Source organism: Mustela nigripes, chromosome 4 (genome assembly GCF_022355385.1).
Source record: "Mustela nigripes isolate SB6536 chromosome 4, MUSNIG.SB6536, whole genome shotgun sequence".
Classification (NCBI taxonomy): domain Eukaryota; kingdom Metazoa; phylum Chordata; class Mammalia; order Carnivora; family Mustelidae; genus Mustela; species Mustela nigripes.
The window spans coordinates 31893558-31917906 of record NC_081560.1 but is presented as its reverse complement, the minus strand read 5'-3'; the positions used below and the strand labels follow the sequence as shown (position 1 = coordinate 31917906).

At 39.2% G+C, this 24349-nt stretch overlaps 1 protein-coding gene across 3 annotated transcripts in view; it reads right to left on the bottom strand.

Moving 5' to 3' along the window:
* CTTNBP2 (cortactin binding protein 2) overlaps positions 1-24349 on the bottom strand; it is a 148914-nt gene that overhangs the window by 69723 nt on the left and 54842 nt on the right. For 2 of the 3 annotated variants that reach the window (XM_059396520.1, XM_059396519.1), the window contains exons 3-4: positions 17383-17607; positions 4455-6099 (exon numbers count right to left, since the gene is read on the bottom strand). In XM_059396520.1, coding sequence (XP_059252503.1) covers positions 4455-6099; positions 17383-17607 — 1870 coding nt within the window. Of the gene's footprint in view, positions 1-4454; positions 6100-17382; positions 17608-24349 lie in introns of those variants that run through there. The other variant, XM_059396521.1, reaches the window with a different exon arrangement.

Below are 24349 nucleotides of genomic sequence, written 5' to 3'. Positions count from 1 at the left end.
TTTGCTCTTCTTTTAGATTTTATCTTCATTTTTTTTTTTTTCCAATGCAATTCTAGGCTTTTGGTGACCATTTAAATGCAGATTTATTTCTAAATGCCTTCTATGGAAACTTGGGATATAGTATGCTGAGAAACTCTATTGTTAATGCTAAGCTATCTGAAAGAGAAAATATTTATTCAAAAATTTTCTCAATCTTTAGACCACTCAAGAACTCGGTTTTCTGTCATACAAAACAAGAGGAATTTGTTTTTTTATTTTCTAAGAGGTGTGGAATATATTTTTAAAAGGAAAAATGCTTTAGAAATACCAAGTATTCTTAAAGTTTAAATAAAAAACTTTTATCCCCACTATCATTTCCAATAGCTAAAGTTATTTAAATGAATCCTTCCATCCATATGGGATAAAGTAAAATTTTGCTATGGGTTTTTATTGTTCATTTGAAATTCCCAACAATAATAAAAACGGTAAGATTTATTGACTGCTTAGGTAATGACAGAACAGACCTGCATCATACAGCTACTTTAATGAGGTTAGGAAAAGGTCATTCAGCTTGGCAGCGTCATATGCAAACATTAGTAAAGGTGAGCATATGCAGAACATGCGGTGGGTGACAAAGGGAACAGAACATGCAATGCAAGAGGGAACAGAAGTTGAGAACAGCTTCTGGCATCAGCTTCAGAGTGTGGAGAAGGTTAATGTCATAGCTCAAATAGGTCTCATTTCCAGATTTAGACTTTAAGCCAATCTTAGAGGGAGGATCATTTTTTTTTTTAATAAATGTTTAAGGAAAAAAATGTCTGAACCAAATTAAATAAAATGTACCAAACCACTACCACCCTCCCCCCAAAAAAACCCCAAACCAAAAAGAAACCAGAAACAAGTTTCCAAGGGTATGAAAACTCAACTGCCTAGGGTGATTTCTGATTTAGACGTCTATTTATCTAACAGTTAAAATGCATTCATTGGATAAGTTCAGGAGGAACAAGAAATTTTAATTCATTTAGAATTTAAAATGCTATTTAAAAATTTAACATTTGGCTACAGAAACTGCTAACAGAGAAATTTACAGCATAATTCATTAAAGTGGTATCTTCTGTCATTGCAATTCTCTTCAGGAGTGCTTTAGCTAAATTGTAATTGTTTGTCACAGATATAAGCAAATATAGAAACTCAGAATTTGAGAATTTTAAAGATATGGGATCTAGTGATTCTCCAGGAAGGGAGAGGTAGTGTACTGCTGTTTGAAAAATTCAACAGGCAAGTTTAATAAATCTTTCTGGTCTGAAACTATTTTTTTTTTTTTTTTTTGGTTCAATGATTTCATTTTTAGATGAAAAAGCTAATGGCTCAGAACAAACGGGCTCTTTAGGGTTACACTAGAAAGAGGCAGAAGTGGACTAACCCCGCCTTCTTCTTAGGCTCAGTCCAGAGCTCTACTCCTCACTAAATTTGAACAGACATCTACCTACCAAGGATTTCGCAGATGTGCTCTGTCCTCATACCCTGCTCCTACCAACCACAATGGCATTAGTGGCTATTTAGAAGATTAATAACCTTCAATGAGCTTATGATTTGGAGAGACCCAAGTTCACCCAGGCACAGATAGGTTAAGAAGCAAGACGGAAGGAGCTCTGGTGCTTCCTGGCGGCTAGAGGCATGGCGGCAAACATAGGGGCAACCCAAATGAAAAGCAGTTGAAATCCAGGATCTCATTTGGAAAAGTTAGGCTGACCTGCAACCACAGTTGATTTAATCACCCTTCTTATGTTACTGTAATAACTTTTTTATTCCCAAGACTAGATGCTCAGGGAAAGCTTGCTGAATGACTATTCCTCCCTATAACCAAGTAATTTAGAAACTTATCATCCCACTGGGTAATTCTGGAACCCTGAGATGATTTTGGCCAACTGCAAAACCAGAGAACAGAAAATAAGGTACCAGTTTCACCTATCTTCAGTGGCTGCTGTTACTCTGGTTCCCTCATTTATCCTCTTTTGCTCTCTAGACACAAGCAAAGGGCATTTTTCAGAGGGATCATAGCGCCTTTATCCAAAATTCCACTCTCTCCTAGCTAGGTCATTCTGGCGAACATGTGACAGTCTAGGAATTGTCTACCGAGTTTGAGATCCTGCTGACAAAATGTTCCTCAGTTATGGATGCTGATTTTAAAGCTTTTCCACTGAAACCAAGACACTTGAGGCTGAACCTTGGAGCACAGTCATGACTGAGGAAATAACTGGCGAAGCATTACAGTCCAAAGCAAAGATGGTTTTATAGTTTTTTTTTAAAAGCTGACAAGGGATGCCTGGGTAGCTCAGTTGTTGGGCATCTGCCTTGGGCTCAGGTCATGATCCCGGGGTCGTGGGATCCCCGCATCCAGCTGCCTGCTCAGCAAGAAGCCTGTTTCTCCCTCTCCCACTCCCCTGCTTGGGTTCTCTCTCTCCCTGTGTCTCTGTCCAATAAATAAATAAAAATCTTTAAAAAATAAGATAAAAGAAAACCTGACAAAACAACAAGTGTTTTTCGTTTTACAGTTTGTGCCTTTATGTCAACAGTACCGTTGTGGCTCCCAAGGGTTTTGGAATCTCTGCTTTGAGATGGCCCTCAGACCTTATGGTACATTCTCTGGTTCTCCTGAATGGCAGTAAAAATTCCTACTTTGAATGTGGATTTAGCTCTGGAAAACAGCTACCATCATTCTTATGCCATGGGAAGGGCTGTTCAGCTCAGTGATACCATTTTGAATTAAAAATATGGAAGGCTGGGGACGCCTGGGTGGCTCAGTTCGTTAAGCAGCTGCCTTCGGCTCGGGTCATGATCCCAGCGTCCTGGGATCAAGTCCCACATCGGGCTCCTTGCTCTGCAGGGAGCCTGCTTCTCCCTCTGCCTCTGCCTGCCATTCTGTCTGCCTGTGCTCACTCTCTCCCTGCCCCCGATAAATAAATAAAATCTTTAAAAAAAAAATATGGAAGGCTGAATGCTGTAAAGACAATCACAAAGTACTAATAGTGACATCAATTTTAAAGCAAATTTTTGAAAATGCTTTAAGCAACAATATCAATGAAGCAAGAGTATCACCTCTATTTATTCATCACTCATGCTGCTCCAAGTGCAAGACCAAGCTCTTTGAACGTTAGGGTAGTTAATCCTAACAGCCACCCTACCTCATCTGAGAAGCATAAACTCCACATGAAGAAAGGGAAAATTTGCTCAGTCCAAGAGAATCACCAAAACACACAGCTATAAACTGCAGGGTCTAGATTCCAGCACAGGTCTCACTGACAGCAAAGGCCATCCTGTTTCCCAATTCCCAATTATGCACCAAAATACGAATAGCAGCCTCTCAATGAGCATAATTTCAAGGAACAGTTTATAATTAGGTAAGTCAATGCTGGCATATTGCTCTCATTACCTGACAATTAGCAAGAACTGTGCTCCCTATTTTTCTCATTCCCATTCCACACTCCTGAGTTTTAAATATAAATAACATTACTCAGCCCTTCCCTTAATTCTTAAAGTTCCCTCTCATTAGAATCCATGGTCTCTGGTAGCCACTAAGAGTCCACGGTAAGAGAGAATGCTGTCAACTTTCAAGGTATCTTCGACACTCTTAACATTATTTTAGAGCCACTTTGTTCAGGGAAGAACTAATCCAGTTATGTCAATAAAAAGCGATGCTTTCTCTAGCACTGCATAACAAAAGGGAAAAACCCAGTTCTTTATCAACTCCTTTGTTTAAGAGTCACGTACTTCACAAAGCACATCTGCAGTGAAAACCCTCCCCACTATACCTACACGCAATGGTATCCATCTGCGCTCGGGGGCTGTTAGACAACTGCTGGGGACGGAATAAACAGCCTTTAAAATAAACTTAGAACAGGGATTTAAAATTTACGTACTCTCTTTTTGAGGTTGAAAAGAATACCAAACCACTACTAAAACTTAGAACATACCAATTATGGAGCAAATCTGATCAATTTGACAATTCGAGGTAGACTGAAGCATTCATAACCACTTGAAAGGATTTTTTAACGTTCTCTCTGAAGGGACAGAACTGAGCACAGATTGTCTGGTGACGACCCCCTAATACTGAAGCCTCGTGAGATAAATATTTAACAAGAACGAACAGTCTTTTTTTCCCATGGAAATGCTTTAGTGTCTCTAAATTAATGGTCTCCATGTGCTCCAAACCACTACTTTCAAGATATTTTAAAAAAGAAAGCACTTAGTATCAAGAAACCACAATTGATGTAGCAAGATGAATCACCATACCCTGGAGCCATTAAAGAAAAATACAAAAAAAAAAGAGAGAGAGAGAGAGGAAAATGATAAAGAAATAGGGAAAAAAGTATCAAATAAAAAAAAAAGTTCCAAGGCAATGTGAAGGAAATTAAGGCAAGTGAGAAGACAGGCCACATTCTTCAAAAAAGGGTATAATATTTCAATCCCTTTACCTGATGCTGCTACCAGGAGGCTGTCTGAGGCACCTGTTCTACAAGATGAGGCACTAACAGGGTTTATGGAAGAGCAAAAGGCAATGGTGGTGGGAATGACAAGGGAACTTTCTGAACATGCAGGTTGGCTCAGTCCAGGGGTTTCAGCAGGCCAGGCACCCACCTGAGACGTGGCCAGGGCTGAAACGCCACAGCCTGCCGGTGCCACAGTTAAATCTATGGATGGTTTTGGTGGCAGCTGAGGGGAAGATGATTTAGGGAGATTCTCCTCATTTATTACCCTGTTCCCTTGTGGCAAAGTAGAAGGAGGCGAAGCCATAGTTTTGTTATCAACTTTGGCCCCCGCACTGGAGGCCCTGCTGCTATCCATAATAACCTTGAGTTGGGGGTGTGGTGGAGAAGGAGTCTGGGAGAGCCCTGGCTTTTTTGGAGGGATAGGAGGAGGGTTTCCTCTGTCAACTCGTGCTACGCCAGGAGTCTTTAAACTGGTTCGACCGACTGGAGGGCACGTGCCAACGTCCCCCGTAGAGGGCGCCCCAGGCCTCGGGGGCGCTCCTGCAGGAGGGCTCGTAAATCTTGACAGTGCTTGGGTCACAGTATTCCGAGCTAGCTGTTTGGCCACTAGGCTGTCACGACTCGTTGGAGAGACATCTCTGGATGGAGGACTTTGGGTGGTATTTCCATTTTGGTCTGGGTCATTAGCATTGCCCTGAAATCGAAATCTGGCTGCTTGGATTCGAGGGTTTAGACCTGGATGCAAAGCTGCATTGGCACACGGTGAGTGTAAACTGTGCCCAGGTGCTGCCTGTGTGTGGCTCTGGGGAGCTATGGTTGGCGTCTGCACGGTGGGAGGGGCAGTGCTATTGGGAAGTGGGGGGGTGCTACTCGGCGAGCCAGTGCTTGGTCCGTTCTCCTCAATTTTGCTTGCACTTGGAGGGGGGACAGTAGGCAGAGAGGAGACAATCAAGTCACCGTGGGAAGCCTGCCTGTCGATACCTGGTCTGCCCAGCGCGGCACTGGGGCACACATTTCCTTTTGTGTTGGCGGAAACTAGGGGGCTCCCTGTGGGAGGCTTCACAGGCACAGTCAAAGGCAACTTCTTCACGTGGTCAATGCTTTCTACCGCCGGGTCAGTCTGGCAAGCAACAGACCTTGTCACAGGTCCTTCTGTCCCCACAGATATGGACACCGAACGCCTATCTTTCGTCTTTCGCGGGAGAGAGAGGCTTGGTTTGCTATCATTTCCCCTTTTCAGCTGCTCGATCATTTTCTTCATCTTGTCAATCTCCTCCTTGAGGTCAGTGGTGTGGGCTTCCTCGCGGTGCAGTTTAGCACGAAGCTGTTCCCGTTCCGTGTCAAACTCAGAGAGCTGTTTCTCCATCTGAGCTTCCATTTCTGTGCTCTTTCGTTTCTCGGCGGAGAGCTGCTCTTCTAACGTACCTGTCTTCTTCTTCTCCTCTTCCAGTCTGGCCAGCACGTCCTCGAGCTTCTGGGCCTCGTCTAGGACTTTGCCTGAGAGCTGTTTGCACTCCTTGACCAGCATCAGGACCACGTGTTTGTTCTTGCCGCGCTCCTCCTCCAGGCGGGCCGCCAGCTGCTTGTGCTCTTGCTCAAGGCCCTGCAGCTGAAGCTTCTCCATCTCCAGCTGAAAGAAATCCACAGGACAGCGCTGAGTAACACGCAGAGCTGAAGGGCCACATTTCTAAAATTGTTGTGATAGGAAAGATAATATTTTAGATACTCATTAAATGAGAAAATAGGTATAAATGGTTTAGCGAAAACCATCTAAGTCACAGCAATAGAGAATTTTTAAAAAACCTATTCAACGACAGAAAATGAATAGAAACTTGACACTTCAGAACACAATACAGAGTTCAGAAAGTTGTTTTTATAAAAATAGAACTCTGTAAGGGAGCTGATGTTCTTTTTTTTTTTTTTAGGTTTAATGCCGTAAGGTTGTTAATGAATCCCTGAGGTACAGTATAAGGAAAAGTGCCGAAAACAGAGGACTTCAGTTAAATTCTAAGCTTCTGTATTTGCTGTGTTTCTTAACTTTAACCTCAAGCTTCTTATCACGGGTTGCTGTAGAAATCATACAAAATCATATCTGAATCATATTTTACTAGAACGATGATCTTCACTGATACTGATCAGTGAAACAAAGTCCAACCCCATCTCCTCCAATCCTACTTGCTCGCTGAGCTCTCACAACATTGGCCTCCCTGGTTCCTGCACAGGGTCCTGCCTCCGGGTCTTTGGCTTTCCGGTTCTCTTTGCCCAGAGTTCCACCACACACCTTCATGCAGGGTTCCTAGGCTAAGCAGCTCACTCGCTGCACAAGGAAGACCAGCTGGAGAGGTGAGTGGGAGCCCAGACCCAGCCCTGTCTACTCACTCAGTGTCTGCCCAGGCATGGGGCTGCATCTGCCTGGAAAGAATGGCACCTTTCCCTTCACAAAAAGACTCTGTCTGCTCACTAAGCCATAGGCCGTCAGGATTTATGCTTTCCAAAGAAACATTTTTCTAGTTGATCAATGCAGAGGAGCTTAAAAAAAAAAAAAACAAAAACCTCTGTATCTCCAGGTGGGGTTTTCAAATAGCACAAAGCCACCCAAAGCACCAAAGTCTCACTTCTTTTCCTCCAGGCCTCTGCTCAGCGGCTACCTTGACCAAGGCCTCCTTCTCACTGTCCTGGGGAAAACAGTGGCCCCTCCCACTGTACTGGTAACCCTTTGCTTAGCACCTACCTGCCCCCACTGGAATGTGACTCCATGAAGGCAGGGACTAGATCTTCTTTGCTGCTATTCCCAAGACCTAGAATAGTATCTGGCACACAGTAATTGTTGACTGGATGAATGAAATTAATGCAGTTCACAGAAACAACAAACTTCTGCACACTGATGGCCTTTCTGGGTACTTCTGAGATCCCCTACTGTAACATGTTTATACAGGTTTCTTACTTCTTTCCAGAGGAGCACCTACTGCCATGAGATACTCATGAAGGACAAATGAGGGAGGCCCACATGCTTCACCTTCCCACCTAGAGAAGCATTCCACTGGCAGTCCACCCAAGGGCCTTAGCATTCATAAAGGTTGAAGTAGATCTACCTGATAAAGACAGAAAGGACTCCCCCTACTGACCACCACCTTAGATGTTAAATCTAAATATACTCTCATAAGATCCAGTAACTATTTAAGTCAGTAAGTCAGCTTTTAGTCATCAGTAACAGAGGAAGGAGATGCTCAGATGATCCATCAGTTGTGAGAATATGCTCCTGTCCCCCACCCTGCTGAGAAAATCCATTACCTGCATAGTCACAAAACCAAGAGGACAGAATGGCTCATTAGAATCCAAGATATCATTAACTTACTCTAGGATACTTCCTGCGTTGAAAAAGTTGAATGGCATTGCATGGGTCCTATAAATAAGTGATCAGGAATTCAGATAATTCCCCAAGAATAATTAGTGACAACTGTTTATACACACATACTCTATTCTACTATATGCAATTTTAGGGGTGACTTCATAAATAGATTAGGTAAAATGTGGGGAAAAATACTGTTATCATATAACTATATTTATATGCATATTTTAGTCATCTAGATGCTTCACAGAAAATTTGACTTCTAAATAGTCAAAAGACATTTAACTCTTCTAAATGCATCAAATAAGTTTCTGCAGAAGGCATACACAAAGTTAGAACTATTAAGAAAATTTTAAATTTTGTATTCACCATTGCCCCAAATTTTTATAGCAATGTTGGAAAAAGCCAAAGTAGGTCAATTTTCAGTTTATTTTAAAAATATGAGTTCCATAATTTACCTTGGAAGCCAGAAAAAAAAAATGTTTTGTGGAACTTTAAGGGCTATCTTCATTTTACATAACAACTAACTAGAGGCCAAATGAGTGATCTCACAGTCACGTCATCTCCTGAATCAGTGTCAAACCTCATGGAACTCCGGGTTCCACTTGTCTCAAGCTTTTCTCACCATCGTACATCTTGCCCACATTATTTCTTCTCTAGGGGTCATCACACTTTACTTTTGAAATGACTTCTATCTCAGACTTGAGAATCAAACTGAAGAAAGACTTCTAACAGGAGATCAACTCAACAAATCTCACATTATTTATACAGAAAACTATAGTACTATAAAAGTGCCCATTATTCTTTTGCACCTTTGTTCTTCCATTACCTTATAAGTCCTATCTCAGATGAACCTATTTTTAAATCTTACCATAGACAGTGGAACACAAAGGAAGCCACCTAACCAATACACCTACAAACATAGTGAGTTCTGAGCCCGTCATCTATCACTCTCCCTTTGTTTAGCCTCCTCTACCATTTACACTTCGGGGAATATTTAAACTTCTGCCACTCTTCCCAAAACATCACTCAATTACCACTCAACAAACTCTCAGTCTACCCTAATTTTATTTTATCAAGAAAATTCACTCCCTCTACATCCTATCTCCTCCCTTAACCATTTTTTTTTTCTTTTTTAAATAACCACACCAATCTCTATTTGCGTCCCTTTACTCTGAGAGAAGAAGATTTCTATCTGTTCAAGGTCAGGCTTTCTTCAACAGTTAACTTCACTCTCTCCTGTCACTTGAGACTTGCTCCATCAGTTATCACACTGCTCTTTATAGATAATAAACATGTAGGACAGTATAAAGTGGTCTGAAGTCTACATAACTAGAGTCCAAAATGGAGAGAGAGCAGGGAAGAAAAATACATTAAGAGATAAAATAGTCAAAAAAATTCACAGATTTGGTAAAAAAAAAAAAAAAAAAATCTAGAAAGTTCAGCAATCCTAAAGCAGAATATATCTATGTTACAAAAAAATCATACCTAAGTACGTCATACTAAAACTGCTAAAAACAAGGACAAGAAATAATCTGGAAAGCAGCCAAAGGAAAAAAAGAGACATTATAAACATAGAAACGATAATATAAATTATGATTGAATTATTATCTCTATTTGGAACAGAATACCCCAAGACTATAAAAGATACAGTCTTTTATATGCACTTTTATATGCACTTGCTGAGCTATTGAAAACCATCAACAATTTACAAATGACTAAAATCTTAACAGAATTATATACAAGTCACAGTATGATATGAAGAACAGCTCAAAATTCAAAAATAAAGTAACACATTTCTAAGAAGATATCACAAAGGAATTTAGAATATATTTTGTGCTGAATGAAAGTAAAAACACAACATGTGAAAATCTGTGGGATGCAGAGAAAGAAGAGAATTTAAAACATCTAAAGCAGAGGATGGAGAGAAATTTCTATCTTTAATTGCATATATCAGAAGCATTTTCTCAAATCAATCATCTAAGTTTCAACTTAAGAAGTTCAAAAAAGTAAGGCTAATTAAATATAGTGAAAGGAAAGACATAACAAAGGTAATAAATCAATGAAATAGGAGACAAATACTAGAGAAATTAACAAGGCCAAACTTTTTCATCTAGAAGATCAATTAAACATTTAGAAAAAAACAGACTGAGCAACATAGAAAATACAAATCGTAAATAATGGGACTAAAAGAGGGAATATTACCACAGAACGAATGTTAAAGAATAATTTATAACTTTGTGTCAACAAATTCAACAAATCAAATTCCTTTGACACACATAACTTTCAGGATTTATATAAACTGGCATAGAAAATTGGAATATAGGCGCCTGGGTGACTCAATCAGTTAAGCGTCTGCCTTGGGCTCAGGAAATGATCCCAGGGTCCTGGGATTGAACCCTTGGCATCAGGCTCCCTGCTCAGCTGGAAGCCTGCCCTTCACTCTCCCTCTTCCACTGCTTGTAGGCTCTCTGTCTCTGTCAAATAAATTATAAAATCTTAAAAAAGAAAAGAAAAAGAAAATTGGAATGGCTTTATATATTTTAAGGAAACTGAATCCACAAATAAAAACTTCCCCTAAAGAGTATTTCTAGCTCATATGGCTTTACCTGTGACGTCTACCAAACATTAAAGAAATATTGCCAAACCCATACATACCCCTTCAGAAAAGAGAGAAGGAAATGTTCCAATTCATTTTATGATCCCAGAATTACCTTCAATTCAAAACCAGTCAAGTGCTTTCCTTAATTTACAGAAAAATGATCACTCATGAATATAGGCAAACTAAATCCAATAATAAATTAAAAACTGACCCTCTGAAGTTTACATCAGGAATCCAAGTTGTTTCAGTATTTGAAAATAAGTGTAATTCGCCACCGTAAAAGACTTAAGAGAAAAACCATGACCACACCAATAGATGCAGATAAACCATTTTACAAAATGCAAAACCCATTCATGACAAAACTTCTCAGCATAGAATAAAATCTCAGTGACATAAAGAACATCTATAGAGAAGCACAGGTAACATCATACCTGATGATGAAATACACGCTTTCCTCCCTGAGAAAAGGAGAAAACACTGAAGTCTTCTCTCACTACTTCTATTCAACAATACACTACTGCAGGTTCTAGTCAGCACAATGATGGCGATGTTGGGAGAACAAGGCAGGGAGGCAGACAGGCAGGCAACTTAGGAAGTGGTAAGATGGGTTCTATTCACAGACGATGTGTTTGTTTACCTACAAAATCTTAAATAATATACAAAACAACTGCTAAAACTAATAAGCAGGTTTAGCAAGATGACAAGATACAATGTCAACATACAAAACCAATGTTAATACCTGTATACTAGCAATAAATATTTGGAAAAAAGTTTTTAAACACTGTGATTTACAATAGCATCAAAAACATAAAATACTTAGGAGCAGACCCAGCAAAAGACATTTAAGACACTACACTGAAAACAATAAAACATTGTTAAAAGAAATTAAAACAATAAAACATTGTTAAAAGAAATTATCGAAAACTAATGGACAAATACACTGTGATGATGAGTTGGAAGACTCAATCTCATTCATGTCCATGCCTAACAAATTAGTGTACAGATTCAGTAAAATTTCAGTCCCTGCAAACTTTTGGAAAAACCAACAAACTGATTTCTAATTTGTATCAGAATAGGCAAAACAATTTTAATAAAGGAAAACAAAGTTGATCTTTCCCCACCTGACTTACTTCACCTAGCAGAATACCTCGAGATCCTTCCATGTATATCCTTTGATTTCACTTACATATGGGATTAAAAAAAAAAAAAAAAAGAAACAAACGAAAAAACAGAAACAAACACATAAATACAAAAAACTGATGGCTGCCTGAGGTGGGGTGGCCAACAGGTGGGTGAAACAGGTGAAGGGGATTAAGAAGTACAAACTTCCAGTTAAACGGGTCACAGAAATGGAAAGTACAGCAGAGGGAACACAGTCAGTAATACTGTAATAATAGTGTATGGTGACAGAGAGTAGCTACACTTACCATGGTGAGCACTGTATGATGTACAGAACTGTCCAATCACTATGTTGTACACTTGAAACTAATATATATTGTATGTCAACTATACTTCAATATTAAAAAAGTTTTAAAAAAAGAAAAAAATTGAGATTTACAGTTCCCGCATTTAAGGCTTAATATTTAACTACAGTCATCATTTACCTGAAGTTCAGGTATACGGATAAGATCAATTCATGATGAAAAAACTCAGAAGACCGTTCAGTGATTGCTTGGACTGGGGAAGGAACTTATGGTGAGAAAGTATTCCGGGAAAACTTCTCTGGTGATGGAAGTATTTTTCTATCTTATAAGAGGTACAGATTCCAGGGTGCCTGGGTGGCTCAGTGGGTTAAGCCTCTGCCTATAGCTCAGGTCGTGATCCCGGGGTCCTGGGATCAAGCCCCACATCAGGTTCTCTGCTCGACAGGGAGCCTGCTTCTTCTTCTCTCTCTGCCTGCCTCTCTGCCTACTTGTGATCTCCTCTGTCAAATAAATAAATAAAATCTTTAAAAAAAAAGAGGTACAGACTCCACAAGTCTATGCATTTTTTAAGCTCATCAATTGTATACTTAAGTTGTATAAACTTCACTTCCTGGAAATATATCCTTAAAGAGCAGTAAACAATGGTGAATTCCAGGTTTGTATATTTGCTTTTTATCATACTATGGATTAGCAATTCTGAAACTACTCTGTGTGTTCTAGGCTTGAGTAAATGAGTAAATAAATTGAAGAATACTGAGAGACACATTTCTCACTACTGGAGAAGTTAGCTTTAAATAGAGAAAGAACAAGAACATATTCTGTGGCTTTGGTTTAGAATCAGAGGTATCAATATCAGTATGAATTCATGGTTAATAACAGAGATACATAAAAATAAAATACAAATATATGTGTTTATAAAAATATATATGATTATGGGAAATCTACATAATTTCCTACACTAGATTTATTTCTAAACACCATTTTCCATTAAAAAAGAGACTAATGGTCCTGGGAGTATAGCTAATTCCAGAGGTTGGGATAGGAAAAACACAAGATGAGCCTGGAAGGGCTTGCTGCGAGAAGGAAAGGAAGTTACTCAAAGAATGATGGAAATGTGTCAGAAGGAGTCAGCTTAAAAAAGCTCTCACTGGCTCAGTCTGGGACAGTTCTGAGCAGTGACTTAGGAGCTGTGAACCTAATGAGTCAGGTAGGGACACCCCCACCCACAACTCAACCACATACTACTAGAATTGTAAAGGAAAGTTGGTTCCCATATACGTAGATTATGGAGTTCCTGTTGACTTTGTTATATTATTGTCTAATATATATCTACTCACAACCATTTTCAAGTAGTGGCCGAATTTTCGGGGAATTCTGCATGAGCAGTATCACCAAACCCTTTTGCAAAAAGCACTGGATTGTGTGGAGGAGCTTAGGAGAACTAGGACAGCTTCATTGGTAGTGAGAAAGTGGGTGGTTGCTCCAAGAATAGCACCCAGACTGGAAGCCATGAATGAAGAAGCACCAAACAACTGTTTTTACAGAATGAAGGAAAACTATGTAGGTGGGAGCAGAGCTGCAATGTAAAGGCAATTAGTTTTAATTCAAAGTGGAAAGCAGAGAAGAAAGCAATTATGGTCAATTGCAAAATGAGAAAGCAGAGTGCATGTTTGTCACAAACACAAAATACTTCTGTGACATTTAACTGTATTTCTCATTGCTCCCCCAAATCATTCAATACTCAGTGCATCCTGTTCCATTCTCCACCTGGCTACCTCTACCCAAATGCCCAACCCTGGTCAACAAATATCTAACGATGAGATGCATTAAAATATCTTCTTTATCAGTCATGCTCCGCAGTTCTCATCTGACCCTTCCTCTTCATCGAGAGTTTCAAGAGAGGGAAGGCAAGACATGGATCAAATGAACTACCCTCTCTTCCCAATCTCTGCTCAGAGCCACAGACCTCAGTCTCTAGTTCCCTCCTTAACAATGTTCCTGGGGAGTCAAAATGAATTATACAAGAAAGATTCATGAATGAGCTAAAAAAACAACCGTTCTTGTACAAGGTGTCCTAAATACTCTTTCAAAAAATATTACTTTAGCTGATTCTCTATCATGTTATTCTTGAAAGTCTAGAAAGCAACTTAAAATTAAATTGCATTTCTATGTTATAAAGCATATATAATGATATATATTGATATAATGATATACAATGAAGAAGAGAGTGTTGAATACAAATGGCAGGCCCAAGTACAATTATTCATCATAGGAAGAAAAGGCATATGAGATAAATTAGAAGAAATAATTTGATTGTTCTTTTCCAATCCATTTGTCATTTCTTCGGTCGTCTAGCACCTGAAACTCCTTCCTATGTTAGGCGATTTCTCCACCTTATGATTCCCCCCACCGTCGAAGTGAAACATGCCCAATAGCTGCTTTCCTGATCTTTCCGATAGCTGGACAGACGGTGTGGGGCCTAAGCCTGGCCAACCAAATGTACCTGCTCTTAGGCTTCAACTTGGAAATGGGTGATGCAAAAAGCAGGGCCAGAGGAGGCACCACTCAAGACCCAGAGCGAGACGGTAGTCATGCTGTCTGGTGTCAGCAAGCTGTAGTACTCACCTCACATCCTCCCATCAGCAGAAGCCTTGCCCACGGCATACTAGATGGACAGGGATCATTTGTCAGTGATGCTGAATGATTAAGACCTGCTCCCCTAGCTTTCCCAGGAGGCAACTCAAACACCTTCCTGCTTAACTCCATGAATACTGGCTTTACCAGCTTACAACTAAGAATCCTGCCTGGCACATCTAGTGCCTTTCAACTGATGCTCATTTTACTAAGCTGTCACCTAGAAGAAGCTATAGGTCATACATAGAATGGCTATAAGTTTTTTCACTGGTTAATAAAAAAAAAAAAAAAAAATTGCTCCCCTCTGAATTTCCTAGTAATTATTTTGGCTTCTGACTTTTAAAGGCTCTGTTCAAATTTAAAGGTCTTTCCTATTTCAGGGCTGGAAATTATACTTTATAAGTATGAATACATGATTGAAAATAAATTAGAATAGAAATTCCATTAACATATGAGGCACATGATAAATAATAAAAACCCAAGTATCATTCTACCCTAGGTTACTGGCTCTAAACAGAAAGTAGATTACTGGAGGCAAAGTTCCCTATGACGATTACTCATTAGCTTATTCAAAGTGGCTTTACAGGCTTAGTCCATTTGCCAAATTGACTCTTGCCCAAATTTTCCTGGCACACAAATTACCAAACAGTTAACCCTCCTATTAGTAGTCTCAGCAGGAATCAATGCATGAATGCGCATAGAGCCTCTTCTCCCGCCTTGAAAGGCCAACAAGAGCAGTGCTCAGGCCAAATGTCTTCGAATTACCAAAGAGCTATGTCCAGTGTCAGATAATAAATACATGAATTGTAGATAATGGGACTTCTGCTTTCCCCGACTTCTGCTCTGGCAGTAATTTAAAGAACTGGACTCATTTAAAATAATGGATTTTTCATCTTTCTGATTTTAGATTTCTAGAGCTTCAATTTATTCTATGTGCAAGAGAAGTGAAGATATTTATTTAAAATATTTACTTTCAGGACTAAAGGTGACAGGTGACTTTGGTGTTTTTGCTCTTATCAGCTGATGTGATATTTTCTTTTTAAGGAAAGGTTCAGGATAAGACTACAAAATCTAACTTCTCACATGCTACAATCTACCAGAAGAGAATATTCTTTATGGACAAAGAGCAGCATTGCTTATCAGAGCAACCTTTCACTGAGACTACACAGGCCAATGAATTTAGCCATAAAGGACTCCTGTATCCCCCTTATACGTGGGAGACAGATCACTGGCTCATTTTGTATAAGCCTCTCAGGACCCATAGGACAGAAACAATTTCCTTTCACTCCCAGCCAGGTTGGAAATGACCCAGTCATTCAGAAACAAACAGGATGTAAGTTGATTAAAAAAAAAAAAAAAAATCAGCTAGATAATAAAATCTTTGATTCAACTTGAAATGAGTTCCTTCCTTTTTCTCCTACAAGAGAAATGACAGATAAAATGCAAAACTGAAGTAAAATGTAGGAAAGCACGCATCTTTATACATTAAATGCAATCCCAAAGAAAAAATATTTTCTTGATTTTTGATAACGCAGCATAAAAGCCAGCCGCATACTTTATTATGAAATAGCGCATCTGACACGTTAAGAACATAATTGAAACGTGTCTCATCCAAGAAATACAAATGAGCTTCGGTGACATCAGCTGAAACATACTGGCTCTTGCTTCTGCGGTTCCTGGGGGATTCCTGAAAACCTCCAGGGATGTCAGTGGTTGCTCTGCAGGGCTCTGTAAAAGGGTTTGCAAAGTCCGGAGTAAAACTGTTTGATTTTTGCCCCATACCCATGGAAGGTCTTCTAGACTTCTGCACTCTTTTACCCAGTGCTTTAGTTTTCTACCACATGACATACTGAAGAAGAGGTCTGCTTTCATTCAACACCTATACCAGAACATGGGCACACACAGGTCAATGCAAGGATATAACTACAGGGGCCAAAACACACACATTAAATGATAGTATCATAAATATTTACAGTAATTCTGCATTCAGGTTCACCGTCAACCAGGTGTTACATATGAACTCTAACAAGTTCTCTGGAAAGGACAAATAGAAGAAATACTGCTTTAGGAATGGTTGGAAGAACGGATTACTTTTAATTCTAGTTATACTAGACATTATTAGCTTTTCTGATTTCCTCATTCTCTTCTAATAAATGGAATCAGTAGTCTGGGCAGCCCATCAGAAGGACAAAAGTTGAACTTCTATTTCCTTTTGGCTGATGGCAGTAAGTCCGTTTTTATCACTTAGGACTCTTGGAAGCATGTATTCAAGTACAATAACAAATATGTGTGTGTTGGTGGGGGAGGTGAGAAAGAGCGAAGAGGTTGGTTTAAATGAAACACATGTGAGTAGGAGCCTGGAGGTCTGCAGCACACACAGTCCTCAGACCCCAGAGGCGCGTTTGAGACTAACCAGGACTTCAAGATGACACGTTGTGAGACTACATCTACCACAGAAATTTCATTCTATTCTCCTCATGCTAATTTCATTTTCCAAAGACATAATTTACAGAAGTAATTTCTAGTTGCAAAGAAATACTTGAGACAGGAGCTGGGGATGTCACCATCTGATCAGCGAGCGTCCTGGTTGCAGTACTGGATTACAGGCCCGGCAGTAGAGCATGTCTTACGGCACTAGAAAAGGGAAGCTCCCCTCCCCATCACCGCCCCCCAAAAAGCATATTTTAAAGAAGCATCAAAGTAACCTTTATAGGAAACATAAATTCTTTGTTATATGCATTTTAGAGCCTAGTGTTATTTTTGAATTATATTTGGAAAGGGCCACCAGGATCGGTCAGCATTTTGCCTTTTGAGACACTTACCCCACTTAAGAACAAACAAGCCTAGAAAAGGCGTCTTCATGCTACACTGTGATACAGGGAAAATGACTGAAAGTCTCAATACCTTCTTTTGTCTGCTTTCAGCAGCAGCCAGCTGCGTGGACATTCTTTCTTGCATCTTCCTGCAGTGGGCCATGACTGCTTCAAGGATGGAGAGGGGGTTGGTACACACTGGCTTCTTCTCTTTCTCCCCGGCACCTGCCTCATAGTCTCTCTGCAGTGCCAAGAAGGGGTCATTCAAATTAAATCTCCCGTACCGTTCCTGGATAAATACCTCCTTCCTGCGAGCCTAGAACAAAATCAGAGGAATGTATTGAAGAAAGAAATAAAAATATACAGAAAGATATTTATAAGGAGGTTTTGTGATTACTTTTCCAAATGATATTCACAACTGTTTTGAGTAATGGCTTACGTATGCTGTCAGGCATTGAATGAGGAGCAAAGGGAATGTGACCCCAATCCCTGACTAGCCTGGCGTGCCATCCAGCCTACTTTCAAATTTTCTTCCTTAAGAATGTCTTTTAAATTACAAATGATGCAAATACAGTTTTTTCCCATGATGCTCCCTCCTTCAACGATCTGTGTTTTAGGTACAGTCTCTTCCAGTTTAAAACAAAATCAGAAATACCAAGTATTAAAATAACTTCTAGTGAAAGTTCAAAAATAAAATTATCTCTATCTTGATAGAACTTCTTTTTCACCTAATACGTATCAAGCTAAGTTGCAAAATATAAACCTCCTACAAGTTTTGTTGAGCCACAAAGAATTTATAAGGGTATTTGCTGAAGAAAAAAATACCTGATGAAATTTTTATGTCAAAAAGTCACAACATTCATATTTTGTGAAGTTGGACTAAACTACCAAAAAAACTTCCAGAAAATTTAAGAAGATGCAAATATCTCATTCTCATTGTTGAAGGGCATGAAAATAGAGTTCACAGAGTCCCAGAAAAGAACGTAACCTCATTTCACTCTCAGTGTCAGTCCCTCAGCGTCAAAGTTAATTTCACATCCACATGTCACTAAATGTAATTTTCTATAATTAGCCTACAACAGTCTTTGTATAAAATGGAAAATAGTAGAAATATATTGAAGCTAGCTAGCAACATTTTCAGAACTCAGGTCATGTGGACTAGCCACTAGAAAATAATTATTCTGTGTCGCTGCCAGTGGAAAAACTAAATTACTTTACAATGAATCAAGCTAATTGTCCAAAACGTTAAATGTGTTTTCTGAAGAAATATTACACAAGCTTCCTCCCTTTAAAAGTAGCTGCATTGAACATCTAGACTTTTCCATTTTTAGACCACTGTGAGCAAGCCAACAACTAGATAAACACAAGTGCAAATGACAAATGGGCAAATCTAACTATCTTTTCCTATTACCAAGTTAGATGAAGAAATACAGTTTACAAAAAGCCCAATTTCACCATGAAAATTAAGCTAGGATCATCTCAGAGGATCATTTTAAACTTAAAAGTCAACATGATTTATGAATCAAAGGCATTTTATAGTTCTGGATTCTTCAAGTTCAATTAAGTAATCAATACACTGAGTAAGCATCACTTTCAAGATGTAATTTCAAAAGCGAGTACATTTTTGCCTTTCTTCACTTCTCTCTTCATTTTTATTGAATGTAATAATTCATCCCCCACCCCTGGATGAAAACCTGAGATACCCCTATGGTTTTTCTCTTATTTTTTTTCCTCTAACTTTTCTCTAAATACAAGTCCTGTAGTCATTTTAAGACCTAAACCTGTCTCAATTTGATTAGAATATCCAGCCTGAGTGTAGGACAGCTTCCTTTCCCCAGCAAAGATCTGTGGCACGGTAATACGTACCACCTGGGAAAGGAGGGTTTACGAAAACACCTCTCTCTTTACATAAATCTTCTCCCCCTCTTTCTAAGTGGGTTAGAAGGGCTTGGAAGTGAGGGAAGCAGGACGATTCCAAACTGGTTCAGTTGGAAGACTAGCCTAACCAACTGAGTGTGGTGAATATTTAAAGCCTACTGTTTCCCTATAAAGTGCCTGGTGACTTTAAAGGGCCACCAACCTCTTGTCCCACTGTTGGGATCTCTTCATCTATAGTTTCCCTCAATGCAGATCATAAATTTAGGACAGACTACACAATCTGCAAGACCTGGTGCAAAATGAGAACATAGGGCCCTTTGTTCAAAAATTTAAAATTTCAAGATGGTGACAGCATACCATTTAATCAAGCAGGGGAGGTTCCCAAGTGCATGGCCCTCTGCCAATGCACAGGTTGCACATCCACGAAGCTAGCCTTGCATCACTCCTTACGCAGCATCTAGAACCTGATTTTTGTCAGAAGAGGTTCCACGTTCTCTAGACTTCTCTACTGAACAGCACCTGAATCAATCTCATTCCCGTCTCTTGGTGCTTACGGCCCAAGGTAGTGTATTGGAAACATCAGATGAAACATGACACTTCATCTGAACATAATTCTGGGAATGCAAGACGACGAGACACCCAGTTTGCAATCTCTATTATGGGAAGAGTCCAGTCACTCTGGGCCTGGAAGGACTGTCTTCTCCTAAACATTTGCTTTGAGCTCCTTTAAAGTAGGGGCACTTTTACTCAGCTGACATCCTGCCAACCCATCAAACACACAATGGGTATGTAATGTATTCTTGCTGCATGGATAAATGTAGCATCCAGTGGCCTTAGGAAAATATAATTTTAACTCAGAGCCTCCTAAGGAAAGAGCTCGGGCCATTTTCTCCATTAGAGGAAGTCAAGTTTCCTCACAAAGGGACCAACCTTAACAGGAAACTGGGGAAGAAGTTAGACCAATGTCAGACTCCTCTATGCAGAGCTCATTCCTGAGAAAAGGATGACCAAGTCTTAGGTTACCCACTATCTGAGTCAGAACTAGAGGACCCCAGGAAGGACTCAATTAACTTTCTAAACTAAAACCAGGCAAAAGCATTTTCAGGAAAACCACAGGGGTAGCAGATGATTTTCCATGATTCATGATTTTTTGCACTACTCACACCCCAAACCTAGATTGTATATCATAGAGGCACTCTGCTTACCAGAGTTCTCAGAATACCTTTCCTAGGAAACCTCAGTCACTTTTCTGTGTAAAGGCCTTCAACATTCTCACGGTTATGAAACGCTCTCTCCCCCCACACCTTTGTCATGGGATGCTGGCAGGCCAGGACCCCCTCCCGTCCTTCGCCTGTGTAACTTCCCACTGACCACTAACCCTCATTGCCATCTCCTCCTCTTTCGCTCATCCCTCAAGATTCAGAGTTTAGCTTAATTTGGATTTAGGCAAGCATTTACAACTGAACACGTGCCCAAGCCAAGAGACATCCCTTAAGTTTACCTACCTTTCAACTAACTATTATTGCTTATTCTTTTAACATTCTTGAAAAAATGTTTACCTTAGGACATCTTACTTTATAACAAGAATATCTGATTCTTAATAAACTATATTACTTTTGGCAAGGGCAGATCAAAAACACATACAAGTTTTAATATTTAAGGAAATCGCCTAACAAAAAATGACGTGATGTTTATCATACTGGGTTTGAAGGGGCCTTTCCCTTAAAAAAGGAAGAGCTGAATGTGCAGATAACTTCTTGGTTTATGCATCAGAATTACTTGAGAATAAAATGCATTTCAGGGAAATGAGTCATTTTAAAGACACAGACTTAAAGGAACCCTTAAAGCTAGCTACATTGATAGAAATGTAATTTCGATCAGAATCTGAAATTTTATAAGATCTTGTTGAGAAAGAAATAAAAACATGTTATTACTAAGAGAGGTTTTGACAAATACAGACTTCCTACTTGGGGCTTTAATTGTTCAACCAGATCAACTTAAGTAGGTTGGACCTAATTAGTAACAATAAAAAGAAAAATACTGGGTGCCTGGCTCAGTTGGTTAAGCAAATGCCTTCAATAGGGTCATGGTCCTGGAGTCCTGGGATCGAGTCCCGTGTCGGGCTGCAAGCTCCATGGGGAGTCTGCTTCTCCCTCTGACCTTCTCCACTCTCATGCTCTTTCTCTCAAATAAAGAAAATCTTAAAAAAAAAAAAAAAAAAAAAGGAAAGAAAGAAAAGAAAAGAAAAATATACTTAAGTGTTCAACTTTTCCTAGAGTATGTAATTTTCTTAGAAAAAATCTAATACTTACATTGTGGGTCACAATTAAAACATACCACCAATTAATTTTAACACACATTTTATTTTTCTTTATTTTTTTATTAACGTATAATGCATTATTTGCCCCAGGGGTACAGGTCTGTGAATCATCAGGGTTACATACTTCACAGGACTCACCACAGCACATAGCCAATTCCCATAACCCAACTACCCTCAGTTTGTTTCATGAGATTAAGAGTCGCTTATGGTTTGTCCCCCTCCTGATCCCATCGTGTTTTTTTCCATCCCTAGCCCCCACGACCCCCCGCCCTACCTCTCAAATTTCCTCATATCAGCAAGAGCTTATGATAACTGTCTTTCTCTGACTGACTTATTTTGCTTAGCATAACACCCTCTAGTTCCACCCATGTCGTTGCAAATGGCAAGATTTCATTTCTTTTGATGGCTACACAGTATTCCATTATATATATAATAGATTTATAGAATAGATATATTCTAGAATATATAATAGAAGGAATAGATAATAGAATAATAGAATAATATATAGAATAATAATAGAATAATATATAATAGAAGGAATAGATAATAGAATAATAGAAGTGAGATATATATATATATACCACTTTCATCCATTGATGGACATCTTAGTTTCTTTCCATAGTTTGGCTATTGTGGACATTGCTGCTATAAACATTCGGGAGCACTTTCCCCTTTGGATCACTACATTTGTATCTTTTGGGTAAATACCCAGTAGTGCGATTGCTGGGTCGTAGGTAGATCTATTTTCAACTTGAGGAACCTCCATGCTGTTTTCCAGAGTGGTTGCACCAGCCTGCATTCCTATCAACAGTGTAGGAGGGTTTCCCTTTCTCCACATTCTCACCAACCTCTGTCATTTCTTGACTTGTTAATTTTAGCCATTTTGACTGATATGAGGTGGTATCTTACTCTAGTTTTGATTTGTATTTCCCTGATGCCAAGTGATGTTGAGCACTTTTTCTTGTGTCTATTGGCCATTTGGATGTCTTCTTTGCCGAAATGTCTGTTCGTGTCTTCTGCCCATCTCTTGATTGGATTATTTTTTCTTTGGGTGTTGCGTTTAATAAGATCTTTATAGATTTTTGGATACTAGCCCTTTATCTGATATGTCATTTGCCAATATCTTTTCCCATTCTGTCAGTTGCCTTTTGGTTTTATTGACTGTTTGCTTTGCTGTGCAAAAGCTTTTGATCTTGATGAAGTCCCACTAGTTCATTTTTGCCCTTGCTTCCCTTGCCTTTGGGATGTTTCTTGGAAGAAGCTGCTGGGGCTGAGGTCTAAGAAGTTGCTGCCTATGTTCTCCTCAAGGATTCTAATGGATTCCTAACACTAAGGTCTTTCATCCATTTTGAGTCTATTTTTGTGTTTAACACACTTTTAAAACCTATAGCTAATATTATGTTATCTTATGAAAAGCCAAAATGATTCTGTAATATTTTTTAAAATGATACAAATAAAAGACAAATTTTAGTGAGACCTTACTATTATTACTAGGTGTTTTATATTCATTTTCTCCTAAAAATAAGTCCAAAAGGTAGCCATTATTTTAATTCATAATTTAGAGACAAGCAGACTGAGGCTTAGAAAGATTAACTTACTCTCAAGGTCACTTCAACTGGAGCTAGTATTCAACTGGAGCCAGTCTTACTCCAAAGCCCACACTGTTGAGCATTAAAAGATTATTATGGGAGCACCTGGGTGGCTCAGTCTATTGGGCATCTGCCTTCAGCTAGGGTCATGCTCCCAGAGTCCTGAGATAAAGCCCCTCACATTGGGCTCCCTGCTCCCTACTCCCTCTGCACCCACCCCCCACTCTATGCTCTCTCTCTGGCTCTGCTGTCTAAAATCTTAAATAAATAAATAAATAAATAAATAATTCAAATAAAAGATCATTACGACTAGAGTATTTCTGGAACACTAAAAAAGTTTCAAAAATAAGAAATGTTTACAACAGTATTCAAACCAGTACCAAAAAATGAAGTTTAAAAGACACAAATATGCCTTCTTATTTCAAGAAGTTAAGAGTATTCTCAATGCTCTATATTTACTTTCATTGTTACTGACCATATGGTTAATAAGATTTAATAAAACTTAAGGGTTTTGTTCTTTTCCTAAGATTCTTCAGAGAGGGGCACCTGGGTGGCTCAGTCGTTAAGCGTCTGCCTTTGGCTTGGGTCATGTGTTGGGGTCCTGGGATCCCCCTATAGCCCCACATCGGGCTCCCTGCTCAGAGACCTGCTTCTCCCTCTCCCTCTGTCTGCCTCTCTGCTTACTTGTGATCTGTCAAATAAATAAATAAAATCTTAAAAAATAAAAAAAAGATTCTTCAGAGAGTATCATTTAAATGTAAAAAAAAAAATTCAACAGGAAAAAATGGTTTACTCATTAACTGAAAGTATGTTTAAAGCATTAATACTGATCGATAACTCCAAGACTAAGAAATTCTGTCCTCAGCTCTACTCTACTCTGCCACTGTCTTGGGTGCCAATGACATAAACCACAAGGGATGGCTTAAGTCATGAGCCCAATCTAACGAGATGGACTTTCTCAGGAATAAATATGTCAGTTCTTAAGTACAAACACAGAAGCAAGTACAGAAAACCTAGGCTTGAAGTCAACACTATTTTCAAGGCATGAACAATGAAATGGAAACGGTCCTTCCCCTATACCTCAAACCAGAAACTCAATTCCAGGGTGCATTAATTAACAGAAAAAAGATATCAGAACTAGACAATTCCTGGACAACTGGGCTCACTCCTGGGTGAAATATTTAAATACTGATCAATAAGAAATGAATCTGAGGACAGAACTGAGGTTTTTGTTTTGTTTTGTTTTTTGAGATTTTATTTATTTATTTAAC